The sequence below is a fragment of the Labeo rohita genome, chromosome 5 (genome assembly GCF_022985175.1).
Source record: "Labeo rohita strain BAU-BD-2019 chromosome 5, IGBB_LRoh.1.0, whole genome shotgun sequence".
NCBI lineage: Eukaryota > Metazoa > Chordata > Actinopteri > Cypriniformes > Cyprinidae > Labeo > Labeo rohita.
The window spans coordinates 29,003,773-29,030,855 of NC_066873.1; the positions used below are offsets into that span (position 1 = coordinate 29,003,773).

The window sequence follows — 27,083 nt, forward strand, 5'->3', positions numbered from 1 at the left end:
ATTAAAACAGCAGTTTTTATATAACGAAAGAATATGTAAAAGTATGAGGTTTGGGGTATAAAGCACCCCTGCTGTTGGGGCTAAAAGGCACAATAATTAACATGATAACTAATAGAAGGCTGACTTTTCCATTTCTTGACATGACATTGTTAGATTCAGATGGTAAATATCATATATTATGTTGGGTATCCATCTTAGAGATGATCACCATGTTTAGAATAAAACCATCATATTTAAAAACATGCATAATTTACTACCGTAAATCTATTTTAAATTATAATGGGATCTCCTTCAGTGCTTTCAGAATCTTTACATTTTAAAATGATTTTGTTTCTGTATTTCAAAATCTGTTTTATATTAACATATTTTAATGACAATATATTTATTGAACAAAATAGATATATTTTATTTGTCAAAATAAGCAGAAAATAGTACAAACTTTGCTAAAGTGATTGTTTTGAACAAGTATTAACTTTATTACTTCATAGACATTATTTAAAAAAACATTATTTTAGCGAAAGTATTAGTATCAATACTTTTACCATGTGTGGGGTAAAAGGCCCCCCTGCCACCTCATACATTTATATGATTTTTAAACAAAATAAATGACTTGTATGATTTATTTTCACACAAAATCTGTTGCTCTATAAATGTTCAATACAAACGTATGTATTTTTCTGCAGTCATACAGCTTGGGTGTAGTGAAAAGCACATTTTTTCTTTTCCTTTAGCCCCTTTGTACCCTACTGTATAGAAAATGTAAAAATTTGTGCCATGTGTTGACTTGTTTTGATTCACATCAGGTAAGCGGTTCTTTCTGAAGTTCAATTTATGCCTCAACTATGTTAATGTGCAAAGAATGTAACTCCCATATTTCTTAGTCCAGACAGTAAGATTGGTGTGAAAAATGAGAAAGGAGCAAGTGCACCATCTCCCACATATACCTATGCTTGCAAGCCAACTAATCATTAATTGTCATTGAGCTGAATGCTTTTATACAAAGCCACATTCACTATAGTAATTGCAGGGACAGCTCCCCCAGTAGATTTAAGGGTCTTCTTCAAGGGCACAATGTGATGAAATCTTTTCGGTTACCTGCCCAGTTCTTTACTAATGAGGCCACACCACTCTTGGCACCCTCAGACCACCATGATGACCTGGATGATGATGATACTTCAGCTCTATTAACTGTTATTTTATGGTGAAACCTATTATAGAAGCAGCAGGGTATGAGGATAATTTTGTCAGTAGGTTATTACATCTTTCACTACCGGCATTATAGCTAATGTGACTGACAAAGTCCATTGATGCTTTTTTTTTGTGTGTGTACACAGATTTGGCGGAGTTTGTGTTCCTTGGTCTATTTCTAATAGAGATGAGTCTGAAGATGTATGGCCTCGGGCCCAGGACCTACTTTCACTCCTCATTTAACTGCTTTGACTTTGGGGTGAGTAACATGCCGTCAGATACAAATGATGTGGGACCAACAGCAGTACATGTTTTTTTTACAGTTAATGCCAGAAGTTCTGCCTTATAGAATGCTGATGTCCTGAACCCCCTCAAAGACAACAGCCTCAAGACTATTGCTTAAATGCTGTTTTCGAATAATAAATTGACCTGGATATATTTGTGTTCTGTCTTTGGTGTGTTTAGGTGATTGTGGGTAGCATTTTTGAGGTGATTTGGGCTGCAGTAAAACCAGGAGCCTCTTTTGGGATTAGTGTGTTGCGAGCACTACGTTTGCTGAGGATATTCAAGGTTACCAAGTAAGAGATCAAAATTGCCTGTTTATTTAGGTCATTGTCCTAAACGATCATATTTATAACATGACAGATAAATGCTTGATTCTGATTTGTTGACTGTTTCAAATAAAGTTTCAAAAGACATTAGACAAGAAATTAGATAACAATGACAAGGAAAAAATTATTTTTGATATTAGTGGTATAAGTGGAATTACTGACTCTTGACCATTGGATTGCGATGGAATAAAAAAGCATATTTATATGACCTGAAACAAGGTTGAGGTGAAACAAGTAGAGCCCTATGATTTCTGCAACACGGACGGAATCCAGTCATTAAAATAGAATTTACTGTAGAATGCGGAATGTCACTGAATTTGCCAAATTTTGGATGAATAAATCAAAAGTAGTCAGTACACTTAAATCAAAACACGATATGGACTAGTGTCAGTAAATATTAAGCTGCAAAAATACTATTTAAATATGAACCCTGCATGTTCTGCATGTCTGTGTGAATGAATGGTGCAAACGCGCGGTTTCGTTTAATACACACATACTGAAGCGTGCGTGACACTTGTGGTGTTTTTAGCGTCTGCCACCTCAATATGTATATGAACACATCAACATCTCTAAAACTACTCTGAGAGTCACTTCATGACCATTTTACCTTTTCTTTTGAGAAAAACTATTGTCTTATCACATGCAAACACACTTAAAAAGTCTTCACAGCAACCTGTGAAAATAAAAGTTCGGTTTAACTTGAAGAAACGGTATTAATTCTAAATAGTTAAACACTCTGTCTCCATTTATGTATATATCGTGCCACAAATTAGGGGGGTAACCATACATGTATTGGTATTGAACCATTCGTTACGAGACTTTCTGTTCGTTATGCATTACGTACCGAACGATCCGGTTCGTTGGACTAATCCTATTAAACATTTGGAACGTAAAAGAGCTTAAAGTGTGAGAAATGTTCTCAGTGCAACTGTGCTCAACAAGGCAGATTGCAATGGTGAGGCAGTTTGTTAGAGTTTTTTCTCTTTTTCTCACTTTTATTCGCTTTTAAATAACTTGAAAATGACTGTGCGCATTTTACTTTCACTTTCGAATTAGGGCAATTCGGCGTCAATTGATTGAACTGACAACAACAAAGCAGTACAACAAACTCACTTATATTTAACAGAATGTTTAATTTAGTAACAAAACAAACTAAATCTTTTGCCAACTTCTTGTCTTTCTCAGCTCACTAGTCAGCTCAACTCACTTTTTATCACGTGATAAATGACATCCGACTCCTGCCGTTGACCTGAGATGCAACAGTTGTTCGGCACACTGCATAGAATACTTAATGTTTGATTTAATAAATAAAAAAATTTGAAGATTTTGGAAATTTCTCTGGTATTTCGTTCTTTTTGCTGTATCTAAAATGTACCGAACTGTGACACCACCATAAATTTTGTGAACCATTACACCCCTACCACAAATCAAGGCATATTCCTTCCCTTAAACTAAGTTATTGTGGAATTCTTTGACAGGTATTGGAACTCGTTACGGAATCTAGTGGTGTCTCTGCTCAACTCAATGAAGTCCATCATCAGTCTCCTGTTCCTGCTGTTCCTCTTCATTGTAGTGTTTGCTCTGCTGGGAATGCAGCTCTTTGGAGGACAGTAAGTACCAGGATGAGGGTTATACTCACATCTAGCCCATGTTCGTGCCATTGTTTGCTTTAGGTTTTACACTGGACAAGCCAACACAGTCCCAAAATTGCTTATCATGCAAAAATAAACAAAAATGTCCCTAAAACCAAACAATGGAATTTATTAATATAACAATAAACTGTATTTGATGATTAGTGCTCAGATACCAGGAGTTTGTTTGGAAAGTTTGAGTGTTTGGTTCCTAATTCTAATTGATTTCATGCTCTGAGCAGCCAATAATTTAGTGTGCGAACAAACTGTGGACAGCACAAACCTGACTATTCAAAGTCTGGCTTCTATCAAGAGACGAATGAAATTGTGCCAAAATACTGTCAACAAAAGATATAGGAAGCATTTCTCTTCCTCAAATAAGCCTATTTAATTTCTTGTCCTAACTATGCACAATGATATGGTTAATTGAATTTTATTACGTTTGTTTTTCCTGCTGTCTGCAGTCAGAACAGGCCTGCAACCCACTTTTGGATTTCGACCGACCAGTGGAGAGCCTCTTATGTAGTCCCTTTACTTTTCAGAGCACTTGTGCAATGTGCTTTTGACTGAAAATGCATAAATCATTCCTTGACGTGGAAAAAAAACTCCCTATCGTTTACGTTCCTCCCTGCATAAGCAGCCGTGACTCTTCCAAGCCCTGTCGTTTCATTTACCCCTCAGCCACATGTTAACAAACATGACTGAGCTGATCCAGACGGCACAAGTTTTCATTTCTTTTCTATGAATTATTAATCGTACACTGCAACAGAGGAATTGCCTCTACACACGCTTCCCATGAGGTAAATATCAGCTTAGATGCGCAAACATGCTGTCATGTGATCTGCTGTAATAAGAAGAGTGCCAGATAAACAAATAGTCATTGCGAAATGAGAAAATGTTATTGAAACGTAACAATGTGGGGATAGCTGCAGGAGAGACTATTCCCTCTTGATGGCGGTGAAGACTTTCCAGATCTGTGCTTAGTGAAATGAGAAATTGCTTTTGTGCTTCTCTGGTACTGGATTTCAGCTCCATAGCACATTAATATTTAAGACTGTAGATGGACATGATAAACTGACTGTCTGATCCATGCAGTCATTCATTTTCTGGGTTGGATGAGAGAGACGGTTTCATACATTCGCTTGTGAAGCACGTCAGAGCTGCTGAAAACAATGAGACCAGATAAAACATTCTCGCTCTGACTCTTTAATGTATTTTTTAATGAACGTGAACTTGAAATTACACATAAAAAATGCTGCTTGCTAACCAGGTGGAACCCTATGTAATGAGTAATCATTTATATAAAGATACACAGATTTTGAACCAATGAGATTTCATTGTTGTGGGTTTCTAGCACATCATTTTCATCAACCCTGTGAAAGTTACAAACATATGATTTTACGAAAGTTATATAAAATCGTGACAATTTTAGCAACATTTCACTGGTGTATAATCATCATTAACTTCCGTTTTCTCTCATTATGTTGTTTTTGTGCTATTGCAAAGAAAGGAATCACTTTTATTTTCCAGAATAATGTAAACAAGCCCTTTGTTGTGAGATGTTTCTTCTCTCATTTTAAGCATTTCTTTACATTCTCTAGTAATGAGGCCCCTGCAGACCTCTGAGAGTGTATAAGAAAGAGAACAGTGAAATAAGATATTTATTATGTTTGCTAGAGATGCAGAGAGAAGGATTCGGCTCAGCTTTTATATGCAGATGAAGAGAAGCATTATTGTTGGAACATATCAGTACTGTTTTTGCTGTCTTTGCGAGCAAACAGTTTGAAGAAATGAAAGATTTTGAAATTAAAGCAAAGCTGGCTCCTAAGGATGCACATGAGACTCATCCAAGAAAATGATTCACAGCTCATCATCTCTCTTCTAGGTTTAATTTTGAAGATGAGACCCCGACGACCAACTTTGACACATTCCCAGCTGCTATCCTGACAGTGTTTCAGGTATTGACCATCTGGTGATATGTGTCTGAATGCTCTCATTTGATGTTTGTAATATTCCCATAATGTTTTTATCTCATAAGATTCTGACAGGAGAAGACTGGAATGCTGTGATGTATCATGGAATTGAATCCCAGGGAGGAGTGCACCGGGGAATGTTCTGCTCTGTGTACTTCATTGTGCTCACACTGTTTGGAAACTGTATCCTTTATATATATATATAACATAGGACTGTCATTACTGTCATGCTTTTTAATAGCCTAATTTTTCAAGTACAGAAAACAAAATAATATGCACAAATGTTGGTTTCAGTAATGACACTTGCTGTAAAATATAAAGCCCTACATATTGCATGTATAAACCAAAGACGACAGATTGAGATGCAAGAGTGTTCTTCATTAATGCCTCAAAAAACAAGTCATCAGTATTTCTCTCTATTTAAGAAAGAACAAAAATGCTTAAACTCAATATTTAAATAATTAAATAAAAAAAGAATTTCTCCCACACTTATGCAATTATAGATTAAGCAATTAAGTTGTTTTTGCTGCAGACCTGCACTACTTCAGCATTATTTTTGACTCATAACTGTTTGACTCATAGGTGATATTTCACACTACCTTAGCTTCAGTGATAATTAAATTCAACCGCATGAAGAATGCAAGTTACTTAACATTTAATAATATTTTTATGTAGCGCTGGGCAATATACAGCTTCAAACGGTAAACAGGTTTGAATTATGTGCATGGTATGAATTAAAAAAAAAAAAAAAAAAAAAAAAATTGAATATTGGTACAAGTGACTAAGCAACATAGACAGCATCATTGAGAGGAGATCCCTGTTAACTGCATATACTTTGGACTAATTGTTAGAGAACTATTAATAACACAACTAATTGTTTAACTGGGCAAATAAACCTACTGTAAATGGCAGGTAACAGAAGCCAGAGACTCTGAAGACGAACGCAAAGAGGAGAAAATACTGTAGCAGGCAGAGCGTAATTTGGGTAGGGTGTATATTAATGTATTTCTGAGGGGAACTGACTGTCTTAAGAAAAGTTCAAATGGTATTTTCTTTTCATCTTACCTTTATATAATGCATATTAATGCAGTATTTAAAAGCACAGCTGCTTTGTTTATATTGGTAACCAAGGAAACGCTGTATCACTGCTGTTCCATAAGCGCCACCTGCTGTCAGACTGAATTTGCATTCTCATTCAGCCTGTCTGCTGTTTTTGTTTCATGCAGATATGTTTTACAGTTGAGGTCAAAAGTTTACATCCCCCAAAAGTTTACAAAAGTTTTTTTAGTAAAAGTTTGTTTAGTAATAATTGTTAATGAGTCCCTTATTTGTCCTGAACAGTTAAACAGAATGCTCAAGATACTCAAGATACATTTTTCTTATTTTGCCTAAATATCATATTTTTTCATTTAGTACTGCCCTTCAGAGTCTACAGAAGATAGTTACATGTTTCCCAGAAGACCCTGAACTTCAATTTAAAAAAGTTTTCACCCCAACCCACTCCCACCTAGCTCTTAATGCATTGTGTTTCCTTCTGGAACATCAGTGAGCATTTCATTTTTATAAATTCAACTATTATTTTCTCTTGTGGACTATATGTAAACATCTTTTATGTGAAATTTTGTGAATCTTATTCAGGTCAGTACTAAATAAACAATAGCATGCATTTTGTGTTATTGCGAGATATAAAGCAATTCTGACTATAAAGCAATTCTTACAAAGTTGTGTCTATATCTCACAATTCTGACTTTATAACTCAAAATTGCAGATTTGTTGCACAGTTCCTACTTTATAACTCAAAATTGTGAGTTTATATCTTGCAGTTGTGACTTTATAACTCGTAATTGCAAGTTTATATCAAGCATTTCTGAATTGTGAGATAAACAGGCATAAAAACCTTTTTTATTCAGTGGCGAAAACAGGCTTCTATAGTTTTATGTAACATGATATCTCAAAGCTAAGGTAAAACCATTCTGTTTTTGCTTTAAATTTTGAAATTATATAATCTAATTACATCAAAAACTGATCATACTATTTGTAGCATGTTTGTTTGTATCATGATTAAAATGCAGTGGTTCTGCAACAGTTTCAAGCAACCTGATTAATATGAAGGCACAATCAGGGAAAAACCATGATAAACCATGGCAACTGTGACAACCTGACTTGTTTGACAGTTTTATTAGATGACCACTTTCACCCAAATTCCTTAAAGCACATTTGATCAGACACTCTCCTCAATGTCTTTTTGGCCATCGCTGTTGATAATCTTGCCAATGCACAAGAACTCACCAAGGTTGGTTGGGCATGATAAGGCCATACATATGACAAAAAATATGAAGAAGGTCTTTTTATACAAAAAATATTTTTGAGTGCGTAGATTCAGTTCAAATTCAAATGTCATCCATCCATTGAAAAATACTACTTCACTGAAGATTATCATATAAAGTGACAACAGAATACCAAAGTGCACTATCAAAAAGACAAAAAACAAAAGATGTACTTATAGCCATATTACATACATGGCCAATACTAGTCACTGTCACACTGTACCTGCACACACACCACGTGAATCTCACATGTTGTGTATACCAAATGTGTGATCCTAACTTCATGCACTGACAGCTTTTATTAGTTTCATAAGGCTGTCTGTAAGAGCTCTTTTGATCTGATTGATGTTTGCCCTGGTCAATAACTCAAGGTAATGAAGCTTTCAGCCCGTTGTGGGATTTACAGCCTTACTTGAAGACGGCACCAACAGTATAGGGCCGTAAGGCTCCTGGGACATCACTGTCTTGATTTGTTGGTGCTAGTGGTGCTTGCCTTTGCATGCAAATTTATTCTTCTTTGTCATTCTTTGTTTCTCTGTCTTACTCCTCTAAGGATGAGGAGGAGCAGGAGGAGGCCATCAGTAAGAAACTGGCTCTGCAGAAAGCCAAGGAGGTAAAGGAGGTCAGCCCCATGTCGGCCGCTAACATTTCCATCACAGCGTAAGTCAGGGGGCATTAAACCTGAAGTCGGGCTACTGCCCTCCCCTTTCACTAACCCTCCGAATCACCTGTTCATCACCCCATCATGTCCTCTCATCGCTTTTTTATGTGTCCCAAGAAACATATTTCTGTTTGTCTCTGTAAGCACATTTCTGGGTGTTAGTTGTTTTGTTTTTTACTGTTGTCACTTTTATTTGGTACTCAGTATGTCTCTGTAGGACTCTTATGTTCTCTTTACAGTTGGTCCTGCACCTGTAATTGGTTGTCTTTACTCTAAAATGACATGTAACTTTGATTCAACCAGGCTGTGTGGAAATCTACTGATTTTTTTGCTTTCCTGCTAAGGCCAACTGAAAAATCAGTTTTGTTTTTAGATAGCAATTAATGTACAGAAGATTATATATTTAGTAAATGAATGATAAATCAAATTAATTAATTTATTTGCATTTTAACCTACATTGATTGTTTAACTGTTACTAAAGACAGTTATTGTGGCAGTCCAATGATTTAAATCCAATTAAGAATTAAAAAAATAATTTAAAAACCAACCATATATTTGATCAGCCACATTTCTGAATATTTTGGTAACGTTCCTTTCAATGTCAGTTGTGGTTACAGCCCTGGATATGACTTTCTGAATGATTTTTGTAATATTTATATTGAGTTAACATTATTTATTTATTTGTAATTTTTTATTATGAAAGACATTTTTTTCCAGTGTTTAAGATAATTAAATGATTTAAGAGAATTATATTATGACTAATTCAGTGTAATATAATTTAATTACTTAATTGAATGTTGATGCACCTGGAGTTTAAATGTCTTTCCTAATACTGTGATGCCTTCTCGCCTGTTTTGTTTTAAATTCTGTTTTGAAGTCACACTATTGTTGATATGTACTTCCCATTGAGTTGGGTGGAGTTAGAGTCAGAGTGATTGACAGATGCAGTCCCTGCCACTGACTCCGCCCCCACCAAACTATTTCTTTCCCCTCTCATGGTTTTTGTTTTTGGCATATGCAGTTTTATAAGGCCAAATCCTGGTGCTCTTTCATGCAGCTCCTCCAACTCCAGCTCTCATTCACCGTGAGTTCATTTACTCTCTGTTCAAATCTCCTCTCCTCCTCTGTCCCAGCACACTGCTCTTGCATGATGCCAGACAGCCAAACTAGTCTTGGTGACCAGAGTCGTTCACAGTGAATCTCGCAGTTTAACAGATGAAATATTGTACATGGGTTGTTAGAGGAAAACCATAAATAGTAAAATCAGTGAAGGGTAACATTTCTAATGGCTTTCATAACATTCTTTAATGATTCTGGAGCAACATTTGGTGTTTTACAAATCATTAGTTAAAGGATTAGTTCACTTGCAGAACAAAAAATTACAGAAAATTTACTCACCCCTTTGTCACCCAGGATGTTCATGTTTTTTTTTCTTCAGTCGTAAAGAAATTATGTTTTTTGAGGTAAAAATTTCAGGAATTTTCTCCATATTGTGAACTTCTATGGTGCCCCTAAGTTTAAACTTCCAAAATGCGGTTTAAATGCAGCTTCAAATGCCTCTAAACGATCCCAGCCGAGGTGGGGTTCACTTGTCTAGTGAAACGGTCGGCCATTTTCGAAACAAATTGACAATTTCTATACTTTTCAACTTACATACTTTAATGCGTCTCTGCAATGCGCATGCGTGGTCTGTGTAATCCGGGTCAATACAGTTAGGGTATGTTGAAGAACTCCTATCTCGTTTTCTTCTTCAACTTCGAAATGGTCCTACATCGCTGTCTTACCTTTTTTTTTTTTTTTTTTCTTTTTTTTGTTTGATCTTCTTTGCATATTCACTTTGTAAACACTGGGTCAGTACTTCTGCAGCGATGTAGGATGATTTTAAAGTTGGGGAAGAAAACAAGATGGGAGTTTTTCAACATAACCTAACTGTATTGAACCAGAAAAAACAGAGTTCACGCTGAAATAGACAAGTGTTTGAGGTTAAAAAGTATATAAAGTGTCAATGACCGGTCGAAAATGACCAATCGTTTTGCTATATAGGACCCTTGTTCCTTGGCTGGGATCGTTTAGAGCCCTTAAACTGCATTTTGGAAATTCAAACTTGGGGGCACCATAGAAGTCCACTATATGGAGAAAATTTCTGAAATGTTTTCCTCAAGAAGCATAACTTCTTACTGACTGAAGAAAGAAAGACATGAACATCTTGGATGGCAAGGAGTGAGTAAATTATAATTTTCATTATTATTATTTTTTTTTAATTTAAACCTGAAAATAAAGTTTTTGGAATTAAAATCTATGAAATCTTAATTAATCTTTATGACCTACTGATACTGATATTGATACCGATATCTCAGATTTAAAGGATTAGTTCCCTCCACAATTAAAATTTCCTGAAAATATACTCACCCCAATGTCATCCAAAATGTTCATGTCTTTCGTTCTTCAGTCAAAAAGAAATTAAGGTTTTTGAGGAAAATATTCTAAGATTTTTCTCCATATAGTGGACAGTTCAATGTAGTTTTAAGGGGCACTACACGATCCCAGCCGAGAAATAAGGATCTTATGTAGCGAAGTGATAGATTATTTTCTAAAAAAAAAATTAAAATGCATATACAAATGCTTGTTTTGCACTAGCTCTTTGTTCTCAACTTCACACATTACATAAGCAAGATGGAAAGGTCACGGGTGACATAGGTGGAAGTACCGACCTAATTGTGCAAACATGCTAAGAAAGTCTTACTCTTTACAAAAAAAGGTAAAACAACAATGTCAGACAATTTTAAATTTAGAGGAGAAAATGAAATTGAAATTTTCAGCCTACTCCACCTTTTTGAAGCAAAAACCTGGAGTGTTTTCCCTAAAAAACATAATTTCTTTTCAACTGAACAAGGAAAAATATGAACATTTTTGATGACATAGGGGTGAGTAAATTATCAGTTTAATTATCATCAAATTTTAATTCAGGAGTGAACTAATCTTTTAATAATGAAAGTTACTACGAGGTGTTGCTGAAGTGTAAGTGTAGACTATCAGTATTATGCTTCAGTGTAATGCAACTGCATCAGTGAATTATAAACTTAATGTGCTTTCTTTTCTAATGTTTGCCATGTTTCTTTAGCTAGCGGGTCAGATGAGTTCTGGATACTCTAGATTAACTGTTCACTGGGCTCATTGGCTGCTGCTGGCATTGAGCCGTGTTCTGTGAATCGCCCGTCTGTTTCCCAGTGAGCATCACTACTAGAGCTTCTGCTACTGTTAGTGCCTAATGAGTCAGCACTCCTGTCAGACGAGCCCACTGCGAGAGCGTAGACGCGCACACACATATATATTCTCTCTTACACATACAAGCAGGTGAACTCATGAATCTAGTACTTTGCTCTTAATTAAACAGAATAGATAAATTAGAAACATACAACTTGGCTTGTTGTCAAGCTTTTGAGAAAAGGTTAAAGGATATTTGTGTTCAAGCTAGTGATAGATGTTTTTAATTAGTTTTTGGTGATGTAAAGAAGCAGTTTAGCCAAAAATAAAAGGTCTTTCGTCATTTACCGACCGTCATATAATTCCAAACCTGTACGACTGACCTTCTTTAATGGAATTTTTGAAGAATATCCTTTCATTTTCACATAATAAAAGTGAATGAGGACTGAGGCTGTTAAAAGTCAAAAAAGCATTATAAAAATGTGAAGTCATACAATAAGCAGAACAAAGCTAAGGTGTATTTCGTTATTTTATGAATGATTATGTAATGATGCAATTCTCGTCAAAAGAAATGTTAACTGCAAAATCATTGCTAATTCTGAGAACCAAAACAGTACTATCTGTGAATGAATCATTTGACTGAGTCAGATCTTTTCAGTGAATTGATTGTTCTAGTTCACAAAACCAGTCTGAATGATTCATTCACAAATGGGACATTACTACTTCTCTGATGAGCTCTAATGAACTCTCACAAAACGAAGATTTTCAGTCAATAACGATTAAAAGCCTATCTGTACACTCTTAAAAATAAAGGTGCTTCATGATGCCATAGAAGAACCTTTTTTGCCTAATTGGTTCCATTAAGAACCTTTAACATCTGAAGAACTTTTCTGTTTCACAAAAGGTTCTTTGTGGCGAAAGAAGCTTCTTAAGACTATGAAAAGGTAAGAAAAAGATAGTTCTTTAAAGTACCTTTGACTGAATGGTTCTTTGTGAAACCAGAAATAGTTCTTCCATGGCATCGCTGTGAAAGCACCTTTATTTTTAAGAATGTATTACACACAAAGCTGTCGTACGGCTTCAGAAGATTTAAAATAAAGCACACAAAACATAAAAAACTACTTTTATTATACTTTTATGGTTGATTTTGGAGCTTGTTAGCCTTAGTCCTCATTTATTTTATTTATTTAAAAGTCTAGGATATTAAACATTTGTGTTTCACAGAGGCTTTGGAACTACATGAGGGTGAGTGAATGATGTTAGAATTATAATTATTCCTGTAATGCTTCAGTTTGAGCAGTACTGAAGATTTTAGGGTTGTAGAGAGTCTGGATAAGTCTGCCATCGTCTCATCTCTCTCCACTGTTTTGTACATTCTTTATTTTTTCCACCATTCGTTTTCCATTGTCTGTCTTTTATACATATTTATTCCTTACTGATTTCCTTGTCAAATGTTTGTCCTCTAACCTGTTTTCTGTGGCACTGTGGGGGCTCTTAGCGTGTCCGTGTGTATCTGTGTATTTCAATGTGTACTGTATGTGTTTTAGGAGTTATGTCTGCTCCCCTGCACATCACTACTTGAGGTAATGGTATAGGGCATGACTACTACTTCAGTTCATGAATGGACGTAATTTGATCATCTGTACGACAAAAGACAAATACTCATCCTTGACACACCTCATAGTGTTTGACAATGTGGACTATATTGGACATTTCAGAATCTTGCCCCTCATTCATATGTCACTGTTAACCCGTGATTTCATTTTTAACCCTTGGCCAGCTGTAAAAAAAAAAAAAAAACATTCATCAATTACATTTCACTCTTTGTATTTTAAAGCTGTTGCAAGCAAGTTTTAATCAGTACCACACTTAAAATTCAGAGTTTGATAAAGATGTGAGTAGTTTTGCTAAACCAGAAAGATTAACTTAAAGTTAGCAATACTGCTGAGGTTGTTTACAGCAGCTTTATAGTACTGCATTATAGCACGTTGAGAACATCCCAGTCTTTATTTTTGCTAAATATGTTAATATTTAATAGAAAAGAGGAAATATTGGAGCTGTGGAATTATAATGATTAGCACACATGCTCTGACTCACTGAGCTATAGCGCTCATGCAAATTTGAACATCCCATTCCTCTCAATCCCCGAAGTTTTCAGTGATCTCTCTGCCATCTGTTATTATTAACATGGCCAAAAGTCAAATAAACAGAACAGGCAAATGAAAATCCCACCTTGAGGTTTTGTCATACAGTAAAACACTTGCACCACCTCGTCTTGCTTGTCCACAAGAGGTACAGTCTGACCTCAGGACTGTTTCACACCACAAGGCCCTGTTAGTGCTTTAGCAGCAAATAGTGTCTGAAAATCAGTCTCTCAGCTCTCTCGCAGCTTTCAGAGGGTGTTCTCTTCCCCATCGCCTGTCTACACATTGCTGTAGTTCACTCATCACTCCCTGGAACATGGCCTGCCTGCTAGAGGTGTGCCCAGAATAAAGTGATGTGGAGAAAAGAGGAGTGTAGACATGTTGCTTTTCCCCAGCAAAATCTTTTCCTTTACTTTTCTTTACAGCAATAACTGTCTTGATTCATATTCTCTTCATGCTAACTAACTGGATAAGAAATAAGGTATAAGATGGCATTACCAAGTAGGGCTGGGTAAAAAAAAAAATCCATTTCTCAATTTTAATCGATTCTCATTTTTACGAAACGGTGTTAATTCTTAAATCCCAAGAATCAATTAGTCTAACCTGTTTTCTGTTAATGAACAAAGCATTGTAGTGCTGCCTCCGATTCAGTGAATTGCAATAAGCTTTGTGCTTTGTTACTTTTGATATGAAACAAAGCCTCAGATTACAAGTTGTTAATTTCATTACAATATACAAACAGTAAACATGCTACCGTTTTGTTAAATGCCGAATGACAGATCACTAGTGCCTTCAAGAGGCAAGAGAAGCGACAAACGTAAAAGCACAAAAGTGTGCATAAACTGATCATCTTCTCTTCTCTGAATAAATGTCCAAAAGTATATTAAAAGAAATAGTACAACTTACTGAAATCTGTATCCTGTCTCATGTAATTCAGTATTTCAACTACAGAAAGACGTCAATGTAACAGCTTGTGAACAATATATCATCATAACATTTGTTGACCATAAACTTGTCAGCAAGAAAAATTAACTCTAGAGAAGAGCATTTTGCTAAATATATGCATCATATAACATATTCATTATAATTTTTACTGTTTACTGTAAGTATTTAATTTATGTTTAAATAAATCTGTCAGGTTTTTAGGACAGCTAACATTTAAATGTTTGTATTTCAAAAAAACGAATTGGAGTAGAAATATAATTATGTAATTGTAACTTTATTATTATAAAAACTTAATTGAGTGTAATTTAAGTGTTTGTATGCAAATCAGTTAATTTTAACCTTCAATATTATAGTAATGTAGTACCAACTAACTCTCATGTATATTTAACAGCATTAGTTGAGAATGTTTTTTCCTTGAGAAAATTTGGCATGTACTATAACTGATATATCCAAAATAATCAATATTGAATCGGAAGTCGAATTGAATTGCAAAGCTTGTGAATCAGAATTGACTCAAACTGTTAAATTTGTGTCAAAACCCAGTCCTAATAACAAGAAGAGACCCGATAGGAGAAATCTGTCATCATTTGTTCACACTCATGTCTTTCTAAATTGAAATGACATGGGGTGTGATTAAGTAATGACAGAATTTCGCGTGAACTATTCCTTGTAAGGTAGCAATAGATAAGAGATCATTAGATCTGACAGTCTTCTAAATGTCCTACACTTAGGGTACAGGATGCATGGTTAATCTTCATGACCTAAACCATTGTTCACAAATGTTTGCAGGATGAGTAAAGCATGTCCATAACTAATCTTTGTAATCTGGCATCCATAAAGACCTTCTTTTTATTTATACAATGGTTAGTTCCAGTCCTCAAATCTGCTTAAACTAACACCATTCCAAAGCACTGACATTTAGTCCAGTAGCACTGGGGACTTTTCACTGTTTGTATTTCTCCACTGTTTTCAGTGTTATACAAATCCAGCTTTGGCTTTGTTTAGAACTATTTTAGCTAGCAGAGCAAAAACAGACAGAATAACCGGCCATATTATGTCTAAAATGTGTATTATTTAATATGTTGTAGTCAAGACCAGCTCATTCATATTTAAGTCAACACCCAGACTAGAAAGAGACTGAGTCAGTCCAGACTGAGTTCGCATGCTTCAGAGACCATGACAAAATCAAGGTCTTGGTTCTATTCATGTGGACTCAGTCTTGACTCTGTCTTCTTTGGGTCTCGGTCTTGAATCAAACTCAGCACTCAAAATTGTTAATTTATGTGAATTTCAGCCAACCAGAATGAAGCTCAATCAAATCAATATGATTTTTTTTTACAAATAACACAAACAAGTAATCACCATCTTGAAAGGAGGTCTCGACATGGATGGAGACTAACGTCAACACCATGCCTAATTGTTGTACATAATTGAATCTGTCTGAGCCTTACACGTGTTTCTTTCAAATCTTCTCTTTACTAGTAAAGAACAGCACCGGTCTCTAAAGATGATGTCCGTGTGGGAGCAGCGCACCACGCAGATTCGGAAGCACATACTGGCCAGCAGCGAGGCATTGTACCAAGAGGAGCTCAACCCCCGGCTGACGTCCAACCTTCACCCTCGCCCTGACATGAAAACTCACTTGGACCGGCCTTTAGTGGTGGAACCTCATTGTGATGGTCCCATCAGTCCCCACAGAGGCTGGGACAAACCCCAGGATTTGCAAGGGGAGGGTGGCACACCAGAGGAGCGAGTCCCCCCTGTGATAGAGCCCCCGCAGCCGCACCCACCTCGCAAGCATCACCGTCACAGGGAGCGTCCCTCCAATGAGACCAATGAAAACGGTGACATGGGTCATGGCAAAGAAGGGCGGCATCACGTCCATCACAGCCGCAGCAAGGAGCATGATGGGACACGGTGTAAGGAGGGGAAGAGTGACAGGAGCCGGAGCAGAGAGGGGGGCCGCAGACATCACCACCAGAGCTCAGTGGATGAGGGAGTGGGAGGTGGGGAGAGAGAACATCGTCACCATCACTCCCACAGGCATAACAGGGAGGGCAATGGAGTGGTCAGCGCTGGGGGGAAGAGTGAACGGCGGTCCAGGCAGAAGGATGGCTCCCGTTCGGGAACAAGGGAGGGGGAGAGATGCTCCAGGGGTGAAAATGGAGGTAATGGAGGGAGGAGACGGCACAGACCACGTAGCAGTAAAGCTCAGTCCACGCTGGAAGGAGAGGAGCAACAAGCAAATGGAGAGCAGGAGGAGGGCAAGTTACACAGCCACAGGTAAAACTATTTTTGAAAAGATGTCATTTTTAAAGGGGACAATCTGATGCCCATTTTCCACAAGTTGGTATGATTCTTTAGGGCAGGGGTGCCCAAACTCGGTCCTGGAGGGCCGGTGTCCTGCAGAGTTTAGATCCAACTTGCCTCAACACACCAGCTGGGAAGTTTCTAGTATGCCTGGTAAGCTTGAATACCTAGTTCAGGTGTGTCTAATTGGGGTTGAAGCTAAACTTTCCAGGACCGAGTTTGGGCACCCCTGCTTTAGGGTCTTCATAAAATGTATCTGTGAGCTCTGCTTACCCCGCCGCTCTCTTCCATAGAAGAGGAAAGACGATTCGCAAATATTAGTGGGTACTGACTTTTTGTTGACTTTTAATTTTTTTAGCAATACCTGCCTTGAATTTTTCCTTGTTTAGAAAGCAGTCTGGAGTAAAACCATTTGCACAGACATAAACGAATTTGGGTTTATCTGATGGCGCATTACCATCAAAAACAAAACTAATCCACTGCGTCCTCATTCTGAGGAACAGAGAAGATGAAGCCTCTTATGTTCACTTTTACATCGAACTACAAAGCACCTGCTTTGCTTATGAGACGTTGTTGCTGCAGCAGCTCAAGTGTGGAGTAAATGGCAGACAGAGTACAACTGGCTAAGGGCAGAAATATGCTAACATGGGACAGTCTGTCAGTGGTTGTGGGTGGGGACTGAGCAGTATGACATCATGCTGCTTAGAAAATTAAAACGGCTTGATAATTGAGACTGTTTAAGTTTGTCAGGGATTTAAAAAAGGAGTACATCAATTTTTATCATTAAAGGGTGGTTGTGGCCACACACTGCTAAGACGCATTTATATGCAAACGGCATGTAAAAGAAAAATTTGCATCCAATGTCCCCTTTAAAATTATATATTGCATTTAACAGCACATTTGTTGTTCCCAAGAAAACTGAACCATGTTCTAGTAGCTATAAGACCTTATTCGTTACTTTATTCCTTATATGAGAAGTGGTGAAGAGTCTGATTCATCCCAATGACTCATTTTAAGCCATTCAGCAAAAAGATCAAAAGATGATCATTGAGATTCTTTCACTGAGTCATTCAGTGACTTTCTTTTTTTTAGATTATTACACCACAGTAGCTGGTGACCAGTGACATTTGTGTACTATAAGCAAATTTATGAACTCCTGAAACATTTTTGGCCAGGATTAGAAACAAATCTATATATCTATGACTCAAAAAAGTGTGTTGTCAGTCAATGCATTCTTATTTATGAACAAGATGCTTTGTTCATTTAATTTGAGTCCTAGTTTGTTTCTGAGTCGGTTTGATTCCCAGTGCCATTCTCATTCAGTCCAAACTCAAAATCCAACTTGTTTATTGCAGGGTCTGTTTATTCAGTTGGTCCGACCAATAATATTCTCTGAAATATGAATTCACTAGTTCAGAAACACAGAGACATTAATGACCAAAACACCAAAGTGTAACCTAATTTTGACACCCTGCTCCAGGCACATGGATATGGGAGGAGATTCACTGGCTGTAAACCCTCAACAACCTGCAGTTGGGAACCGATGGTGTCTTGAGAAACCGGAAGACTCTGACAATAAACAAAATATTGGTCAGACTGGAGGAATGAGCACACACATACCTGTGACCGTCACATCTCCCCCTGGAGAAACAACCCTTATTCCCAGTTAGTATTTTTCATACGGCTATATCAGGTCACTTTTCACTTATTTTTTACTCCCATTTGTGTGACACTTTTCAAGGGTGTTAACATTGCTGCTGGCAGCAAGCTAGTGTTGGTCTAACAAAAGCTTACAAATAAATTCACACATGACATCTGTTTGTCTTCTCAGTGAACAGTATAGACAGTGAGACGATGCCCATGACTGAGAAGAATCTGGAGGATCTGAACCAGAGCAGCCCTCGTCCCATCCTCCCCTTCAGCTCCATGTTCATCTTCAGCCCAAATAATCCGTAAATGTGTTTGTGTATTCCAGTGAAATGTACACTTGCACTGAAGGACAAGTATTCCTTCAACATTTTTTGGTAGCTGGACAGTAGCTCACATTCAAAAAGGCTTTCCAGAAATAAGCTTTGGTTAACAAGTAGTGTTGTAGCATGGCACAGTTGAATGAGCATATCAAGTACACCTTATGATAATATTCTTGCTTTCAAGTACTGTTTAGATAGTTTGTTATCTACAGTAAGTTTTAAAAAATGGCTTGTTTTGAAACAAAAGTAGCAACAGATCATTTCCGTAATGTGACGTACATTTAAAATAGCTTCTATAACCCTGGTGAGTTTTCGTTTGAAGATTCTCATACAGCATTTGTAGATGGTGATTGGCAAACCACCAATGCTGTTATATCTGCAAATGTTTCTGCGTATTACTCATCTCAACCGTCACTAAGAATGGTTGTAAAGTTTGATTGTGTGTGTTTAAGGTAAACGCTTTAAGACCTTTAAGACTAAAAGCCATCCAATCCCATAAACCTCCATATAAAGCTGTGTATTAATGGGCTGTTGCCAAATGCAGATGTCTGTCATGGCACTGTTGCTGCAAAAATATACTTTTATTTTACTTTATACTAACGCCACATGAGTGTTTGCCTAACAGACATATGCGCTAAAATCTACATTATTACTGAATTAATCGTTGAACTCTTAGTCCTTGCCTATGGCCTGCATGAAAATATTAATTATCGCGGTTAATTAAATGTATCTGTCTGTAGATTTAAAATAATGTTTAGGTATCAGAATTCATTATGTAATTGCCTTTAGCTTTACTGCGTTTTTGTGTCTGTGTGTGTGTGTGCAGAGTGAGGCGTCTGTGCCACTATATTGTAAGTCTGCGCTACTTTGAGATGTGTATCCTGGTGGTGATTGCAATGAGCAGTATAGCCCTGGCTGCGGAGGACCCAGTCCAAGCCAATGCCCCTCGTAACAATGTAAGTCACTCATATGTTTTATCTGTGTCGGTCTGACTGTTCAAAGTCAGTTTTTGTTATATTGTTGAAAGTCTGTTGACCATTTTACTTTTCGCTTCATAGGTCCTGAAGTATTTGGACTATGTCTTCACTGGTGTTTTCACATTTGAGATGGTCATTAAGGTAATTTTGTGGTAAATTACACTGTTTAATTGGATGTCTCATAGAAGAAGTGATCCAGAATTCCTCTCATGACCTGAGAAATTTGGTTACAGTCTCTCTATGTGAAGCCCATTGACCCATCTTAAAGTCAGGAACGTGCACAGCTATGTATTCTCATAAATGACTATTCAGTGGTTTGTCTGAGCAACTAGTCAACTAGTTGGTGTGATTAAAGTATTCGTTCACTTCCAGACAGAGGTCGCGTTTACCGAAAATTGTCCGTCATTGACAGAATTTTTTTATCAGTGAAGGAAAAATCTAAAGGCCGTCAGTCACTTTGACAGATTTCACTGAGGGTGATCTATAGTGTAAAATTGTAGCTGTAATTTCTACCCCTGTCCAGTTGGTGGCAAGTGCTCTTCAGTCTGCCAGCAGAGTGCTGGATCCAGAACAAAAATGAAACTGTCAGGAATGTTTTCCTGTGTGTTTGATTAGGCACTAGTGATGGGAAGTTCAGATCATTTTACCGACTCTGACCTCTGAGTCTCGTTCAGCAAAATGAACTAATCTTTTTTCGAGCCATTTCATTCATTTCGTGCATTTTAGCAAAATATAATAAAAATGTTACGTGTTACTTCGCAAACACATCTACTGCTTACACAAATGTTGATCACACTACAAACAAGGCAAAGCTATAATGCTATAAGAAACATAAAAGATTAATTCATTGTTTACCTGGGTCTTTAGTCTATGATTAGCTCACCTCACCTCTTATCTAACAGGTTTTCGGGTTTGAGTCATTTGTTCATCAGGTGACAGCCCTATAAGCTTAACCAATTCCCAATGCAGTGTGAGCCGGAAAAAGAATTGATTAGTTCATCTCTTGAGTCTTCGTTTCGAGTCGTTCATTCATCATGTGACAGCCCCATAAGCGACTGAATGAATCACTCCCCGAAACGACTCGTTCGATTCTTTCAAAATGAACACGCAAGAACGACCCGTCACTATTACGCACAGGCGAGTACACAGAAGCTAGAACGATCTATCACGCCACTTTAAACAGCGCCAAAACGGTATTTATTGTTGAATTTCCTAATGAAATGGACAGAATTTAAAATATGAGATTTTGTTTTATATCAGAAGTGACACAAAGCCTAGCCTATTGCTACTTATTAGAATAAATATAAGGGTTGTTGTTTACCCAGTGCTATCGTTTTTTTTGTTATTTTTAAACACTGCGCTGTCGTCCTGTAGGGTCATGATTAAAAATGAAAATGTGAACAAAAAAAAAGTAATTAAAGGTGTTATTCTAATTAAAATATGAAAATTAAAATGATGGGTAATAATAGATTTTGACAGACAATGTTAAAGTAGCACAACCTCACTCACCCCTGTGTCAACCAAGATGTTCATGCCTTTCTTTCCTTAGTTGAAAACAATTTTTTTCGAAGGTTTTTGAAGAAAACAGTCCAGGATTTTTCTTTATATAGTGGACTTCAATGGTGCCCAGTGGGTTGAAGGTCCAAATTGCAGTTTCAAAGGGCTCTACACAATCCTAGCCGAGGAATAAGGGTTTTATCTAGCAAAACGATTTATAGTCGTTTTATTAAAAAAAATATACATTTAAATACTTTTTGGCCACAAATGCTTGTCTCACACTAGCTCTGCAACGTGCATGCATGTCTTCACACATTACATAATCTGTGTACTTCGGTTGAAAGAGGTAGGGTGAAAAAACCTTTTTTTGTTAAGGCAGATAGAGTTTCTTTCATGTTCGCTTTGTAAACACTGAATCTGTACTTCCACACACAGTACATGTGCACGATTTCGTAATGCGTGAGGTCGAGCAAGTGCAAGATGAGCATTTGTGGTTAAAAAGTATATACATTTTAATTTTTTTTAGAAAAATACTGATTGTTTCATTAGATAAGACCCATATTTCTTGGCTGGGATCATGTAGAGTCCTTTGAAGCTGCACTGAAACTGCAAATTGGACCTTCAACCTGCTGATTGAAGTCCACTATGTGGAGAAAAATTAAAAACTATTTCTTTTCAACTAAAGAAAGACAGACACGAACATCTTGGATGACATAGGGTTGAGTAAATTATCTTATCAGGCCTTTTTTATTCTGGAAGTGAACTGATCCTTTAAGATGACACTGTATGACATGATCTTGTGTCCATAAATTGTTTACAGTACAGTAACTGACAGATTCTCGACAAATAAATTGGCTAAATTTCTGTAAGATTTCATATTTCTCACAATAAAAGACTCCTACTGTTACGATTCTGTAATATAATGGGGACATTGCTCACAGCGAATGATATAAAGTCTGTCAGTAATTGTCTTGAAATTTATTATAAAGGCAGTGAATTTGTTACAGAAATGGTGCTTTGATGTGTGTAGTGATGGTGTCAAGGTTTCAACCTCAATAATCTTTCATGTTTATGCTTCTCCTTTGAAAAGATGGTGGATTTAGGTTTATTGCTGCATCCAGGTTCCTACTTCAGAGATCTGTGGAACATTCTGGACTTCATTGTGGTCAGTGGTGCACTGGTGGCATTCGCATTCTCGTAAGTTGCTTTTAATTTATAAACGCCTGCCTAAACTCCCATAAATTACAAGACTTTTACTTCAGCGTGAAGTTTATTATCGATCTTGACTACAAAATACAAAGTAATTTAAGACACCTTTTAGTCCAAGTTCTTGCCCGTATACTCTTATTCTTTTTCTAAATAAGAATAAGAATAATCATACTTTACACTTGTTCCCATGGCATAACAAGAGTGTCTTTGTCTATCTTTGTTGTACACATTCAAAGCTGCAAACTCCCACTGATCTGTTATTTCCTTCCTGTCCTTCTCTCTGTAGTGTGGGTCAGTTGACATCACTTTATTGCACTTTTGAGAAGGCAGTCTTAAAAGAATGAGTGTGTATGCGTGTGAAGGAGCTAATAAAGGAGTTGTCTGATACAATCAGCTGTTCGCTCATCTCCTGTGGTGTAATGGATGGGCCATTGCAACACTTTAGTATTGAGGAATTGCTATTAGCTGCTATTAGAAATAGAAATAGAATAGAGAATCTTTTTCTCAATAGAGAATCTTTTTCTCAATAACCTAAATAAAATTGCAACTGTACATATGTGTACATATGTATTTGGATCTTGAGTGTACTTAGTTTTGGGATTTGATTACCTTGTTGACAAGACCAGCTTTGTCTTCAAGGACATGTTTTGGATGCAGATCCCTGGAATGAGATACTGGTGTTCTGGTGTCCACATTAGGCTTCTTTACTAATTTAACCAGCAAGAATATCTTGGTGCAAAGGAGATCAGTATGGCAAGCTAAACAGAGAGTGGGTGCATTACCTTGAAATATTATTTTTCTGAACAACGTGTATCTCAGAATAAAGGGGTCTCTCAGCTGTACTGACTAATCTGTCGTACCTCCAGTTTGTTTTTATGTTTGTTGTTGTATTTTCTTGTCAAAGACGTGTTAAATGTGAGTGTATTGATGTGCTGTCACTGACTTTCCTCTCTTCCTCTGTTTCTCTCTGCCTGGAATCGCTTGAAGGAGCTTCATGGGGTAACGCCTTAACTCTCTCTGTGTCCTTGTTTCTGTCTCTGTCTCTCTCTCTTTCACTGTTCGTCTTCTTGCCTGTCTCTGCGTGAGTCAAATAATGCTTAGCCCATAGGCAAGTGTTGAAGCATGGGATCTTCCGCAGTGTTTCAGCCTCTCCATAATCCATCATTTAGCATCACTCACACATTTGCAGCCAGTGAGCTTGATCTTCTTCTCCATGTCATTTGATTCTCTTTTGTCATGGAGGGCAGACACTATTGATCTGTTTCATTCCCTTGAAACATTCCTACCATTCTCAGTAGGTCTTCGGTGCTTACTGAATATGGAGCATCCTGGACGATCTCCACATTGGCCTCAGACAGGATGATCAGTGCATGTGTCATGTCATATCAAAGATGACCTGTTCAGTTGTGTTGGAGTGGCATACCAGGGAATGTCTGGCTTTTTCGGCCAATGATTGCATCATCGTTCACTTTAAACATCATATCCGAGAACACAAATGTATTTACTGTACATTCTCATCTTTCTGCATGTTTTGTGACTCACAAGAGAGAATGTAATGTACTGCAAATGTGCCAGATCTTTAAAAGTGCTCAAAAGATGGTTAAAACTAGGGATGCACTGATTTTAAAATTCTATAATGACTAAATAAATTAAATACAAAACATCAAAAATTAACAATATAATATATGAAAAATGGATATTCATTCTGACATTTTTAGGAATAATTTTAAAGTTTAGGTATGTTTTTAGGCTCACTTTCATTTAGGTTCAGTAAGGGTACGAGAATACTTTTTGTGTGTAAAGAAAACAAAAAAAATGCTATTGTGAACACACGTCGAATAGTGACGTGAAAGAGAAGAAACTGTTAAATAAAGTCGTTATTTTTGTTTTATTTATGAACAAAAAAATATTCTCGTAGTTTTATACATTTAAGGTTGAACCACTGATGTCACATGGACTATTTTATTGATGTCCTTACTACCTTTCTGGGCTTTGAACATGTCAGTTGCATTACTGTCTTTGCAAGGTCAGAAAGCTCTTGTATTTCATTAAAAACATCTTAATTTGTGTTCCAAAGATAAATGTAGGTCTTATGAATTACAACATGAGGGTGGGTAATTAATTAATGACAGAATTTTCATTTTAAGATGGAATCTAACAGTGTTATTTAAAAATTGTGTTTCTAAAGGTCCACACAGAACCCGACCAGAATTTTTTTATGATGGATAAAAGTTTTAGAGGCAGTGTGTAAACATGACTGACACAACGTGAGGTTGTATTTATTTTTTAACGTGGGAGAATTTCGGACTCGGTGTGCAATGCCCTTAAGGATTAACTTGATTGTTAGATGAAGGCAAAGGTGATCTAAATGTTAAAATATGAGAAATGAGCATTACCTTTGCAAGTGATATGTCCAGTTTCAACTTAAATCAACACAACTCAACTATATTTTTAGAGCACTTTCAAAAACCACAAGGTTCCACCAAAGTGCTGTAGTAATCGCATACATAAAGAAAAAAAACAACAAAAATATATACAATTATAATAAATTATTTAAAGCTAGGGAAAATTAATTATTTTTGAAGCCCTCTAAAGTGGCACTAAGGTGCACTGTAAAAAAATAAATCCATATTTTTCACTTAAATTTCATTAACTGATAATGATAATGTTAATATACCAAACTATTGAAGTACAGAAATCTGTTTTGTACCTTTGTAATACACTGATAACTACCAAATGCAGGTGGTGGTTAGCTCATATATGCTATATCTACTGATAAATTAAAAATCTGACTGTGAGCCTATAAATTATATGACACCAAGGTATCATGCATCCCTAGATATAACATTTAGCCCATATGTCACGGCCCGAAGCAGTTGTACAATAAACCTTTTCGGTTTCTAGCCATTTGCTGGCATCTTCCAACCATGCTCAAGAATCAGATCAGGACTGATCTACGGCTCCACCATCTCTTTTCTAGATTGGCATGTCTTGGTATTCGCACCAGATCTTGATTGTGCTGGTTTTCAGATCCGCCCTCAGATGTTCCCTCTCTGTCAAGTGTACCCTTCATCTCTCCTACAGCTGTCTCTGCAGACTCCAGCAAAAGAAGCTGTCATTCTCTTACATCCTTAAAAGAAATGAACGGCAGTTGGAAGTGTCTGTTTCGCCCACCATACAAAGCCTCTTCCTCCTTTTTGTCGGTTTCCAAAACATTTGCCTTTAAAAAAGTCCCGCAGTTTCCTGTTTCTTCTGCATACAGCCATCAAAGTCATTATGCCTTGTGTTTCAGCCTCACAAAAGAACGTGATGGTGCTCATAAAAGTCTCTTTCATTCTCACTGAAATGTTATGTGCAATGTTCTGAAAGGATGATGTGGTTTACTGTTAGTGCAGAGGTACTTTCTGTTCTCAGCATGTCGTAATGTTTTGCCTTTTGCTTTGTGTTCTTCTCATTCATTAGATCACATCAAAGCGTAAACAGGTGGGGAACCCCCGATATTCTTTCTTCTCCTTGATAAATCTTCTCTATTCCTCATTGTCCTGGGCTTACTGGGATAATGTCCTCTTTACTGTCACTACATATTAGTGGAGTGAGAGTATCTGTACAGGGTTGGAGCCTCTACAATAACACTGATAGCTTTCATCAGAACCTCTAAATGATTTTTGATTGAGGATGTAACGATGCGGAACAGTATTTCTCCACCATAATTGTTATCCGGGGTCCTGTGAAAGTTACCAGGGTGTCCAGTGGGATGTTATTGAGGCTCTTTATAGCTTGTAGTGGGTTTAGGGGAAAAACATCAGGCCCTGTACAGTAAATGCATGCTAGATTAATGTGCATCAGGGGGCATGGGTGGAGTTGCATGACCTTGTCGAGCCCTACGATTGGGCCAAAGGAGTAACTTCACCATGCTGATTGGTGACCATGCTGTAAGGTCTCTGCTGATTGGCTGTTAGATTGGTGTTCATTGGATTTACAGACTAATGTATGAACTGTGCATGTGTGAGTAGACGTTGGCACTTTCTAGGGGTGACGTTGAGCCTTTGCGCCTTTGCTTATTGTAAATGCTAGAAATCTGCAAATGTACTACCACTTGCTCTTGCACATGGAAAGGTCTGATGTAGTTGTAGGTCATTTCTTTTGAAATATGTCTATGTGCAATGGAGGGGAATCACTGCTTGGGGATTTTTCTATTGTAAGCATTTTCACAATAATTTCTTGAACATACTTTCTGCTGATCCATCTGTCAGCACCAATCATACACCTGCCAAAGCCTTGTTTATATCAAAGCATTTTCGAAGTAAGAAACCATGAATAAATGAGATGCGATATGACCTCTCAGATATTTTGTTGTTCTCTCTTCCATTGCTGCACTGGAAGAACTAAACGGTACCTGCAAACTAATACAAATGATAATAACCGGCTTACTATAC

At 37.0% G+C, this 27,083-nt stretch overlaps 1 protein-coding gene across 5 annotated transcripts in view; it reads left to right on the forward strand.

The window, feature by feature from the left end:
- The window catches only part of cacna1ba (calcium channel, voltage-dependent, N type, alpha 1B subunit, a), a 138,804-nt gene that overhangs the window by 70,767 nt on the left and 40,954 nt on the right, over positions 1-27,083 (forward strand). For 2 of the 5 annotated variants that reach the window (XM_051108971.1, XM_051108970.1), the window contains exons 12-25: positions 1,335-1,447; positions 1,654-1,766; positions 3,278-3,409; positions 5,316-5,388; positions 5,469-5,586; positions 7,629-7,696; positions 8,284-8,390; positions 9,413-9,475; positions 16,167-16,967; positions 18,475-18,659; positions 18,826-18,946; positions 19,791-19,920; positions 20,023-20,082; positions 22,529-22,635. In XM_051108971.1, the coding sequence (XP_050964928.1) occupies positions 1,335-1,447; positions 1,654-1,766; positions 3,278-3,409; positions 5,316-5,388; positions 5,469-5,586; positions 7,629-7,696; positions 8,284-8,390; positions 9,413-9,475; positions 16,167-16,967; positions 18,475-18,659; positions 18,826-18,946; positions 19,791-19,920; positions 20,023-20,082; positions 22,529-22,635 (2,191 nt within the window). Of the gene's footprint in view, positions 1-1,334; positions 1,448-1,653; positions 1,767-3,277; positions 3,410-5,315; positions 5,389-5,468; positions 5,587-7,628; positions 7,697-8,283; positions 8,391-9,412; positions 9,476-13,142; positions 13,179-16,166; positions 16,968-18,474; positions 18,660-18,825; positions 18,947-19,790; positions 19,921-20,022; positions 20,083-22,528; positions 22,636-23,634; positions 23,647-26,109; positions 26,131-27,083 lie in introns of all 5 variants that reach the window. The other 3 variants (XM_051108969.1, XM_051108968.1, XM_051108972.1) reach the window with 3 other exon arrangements.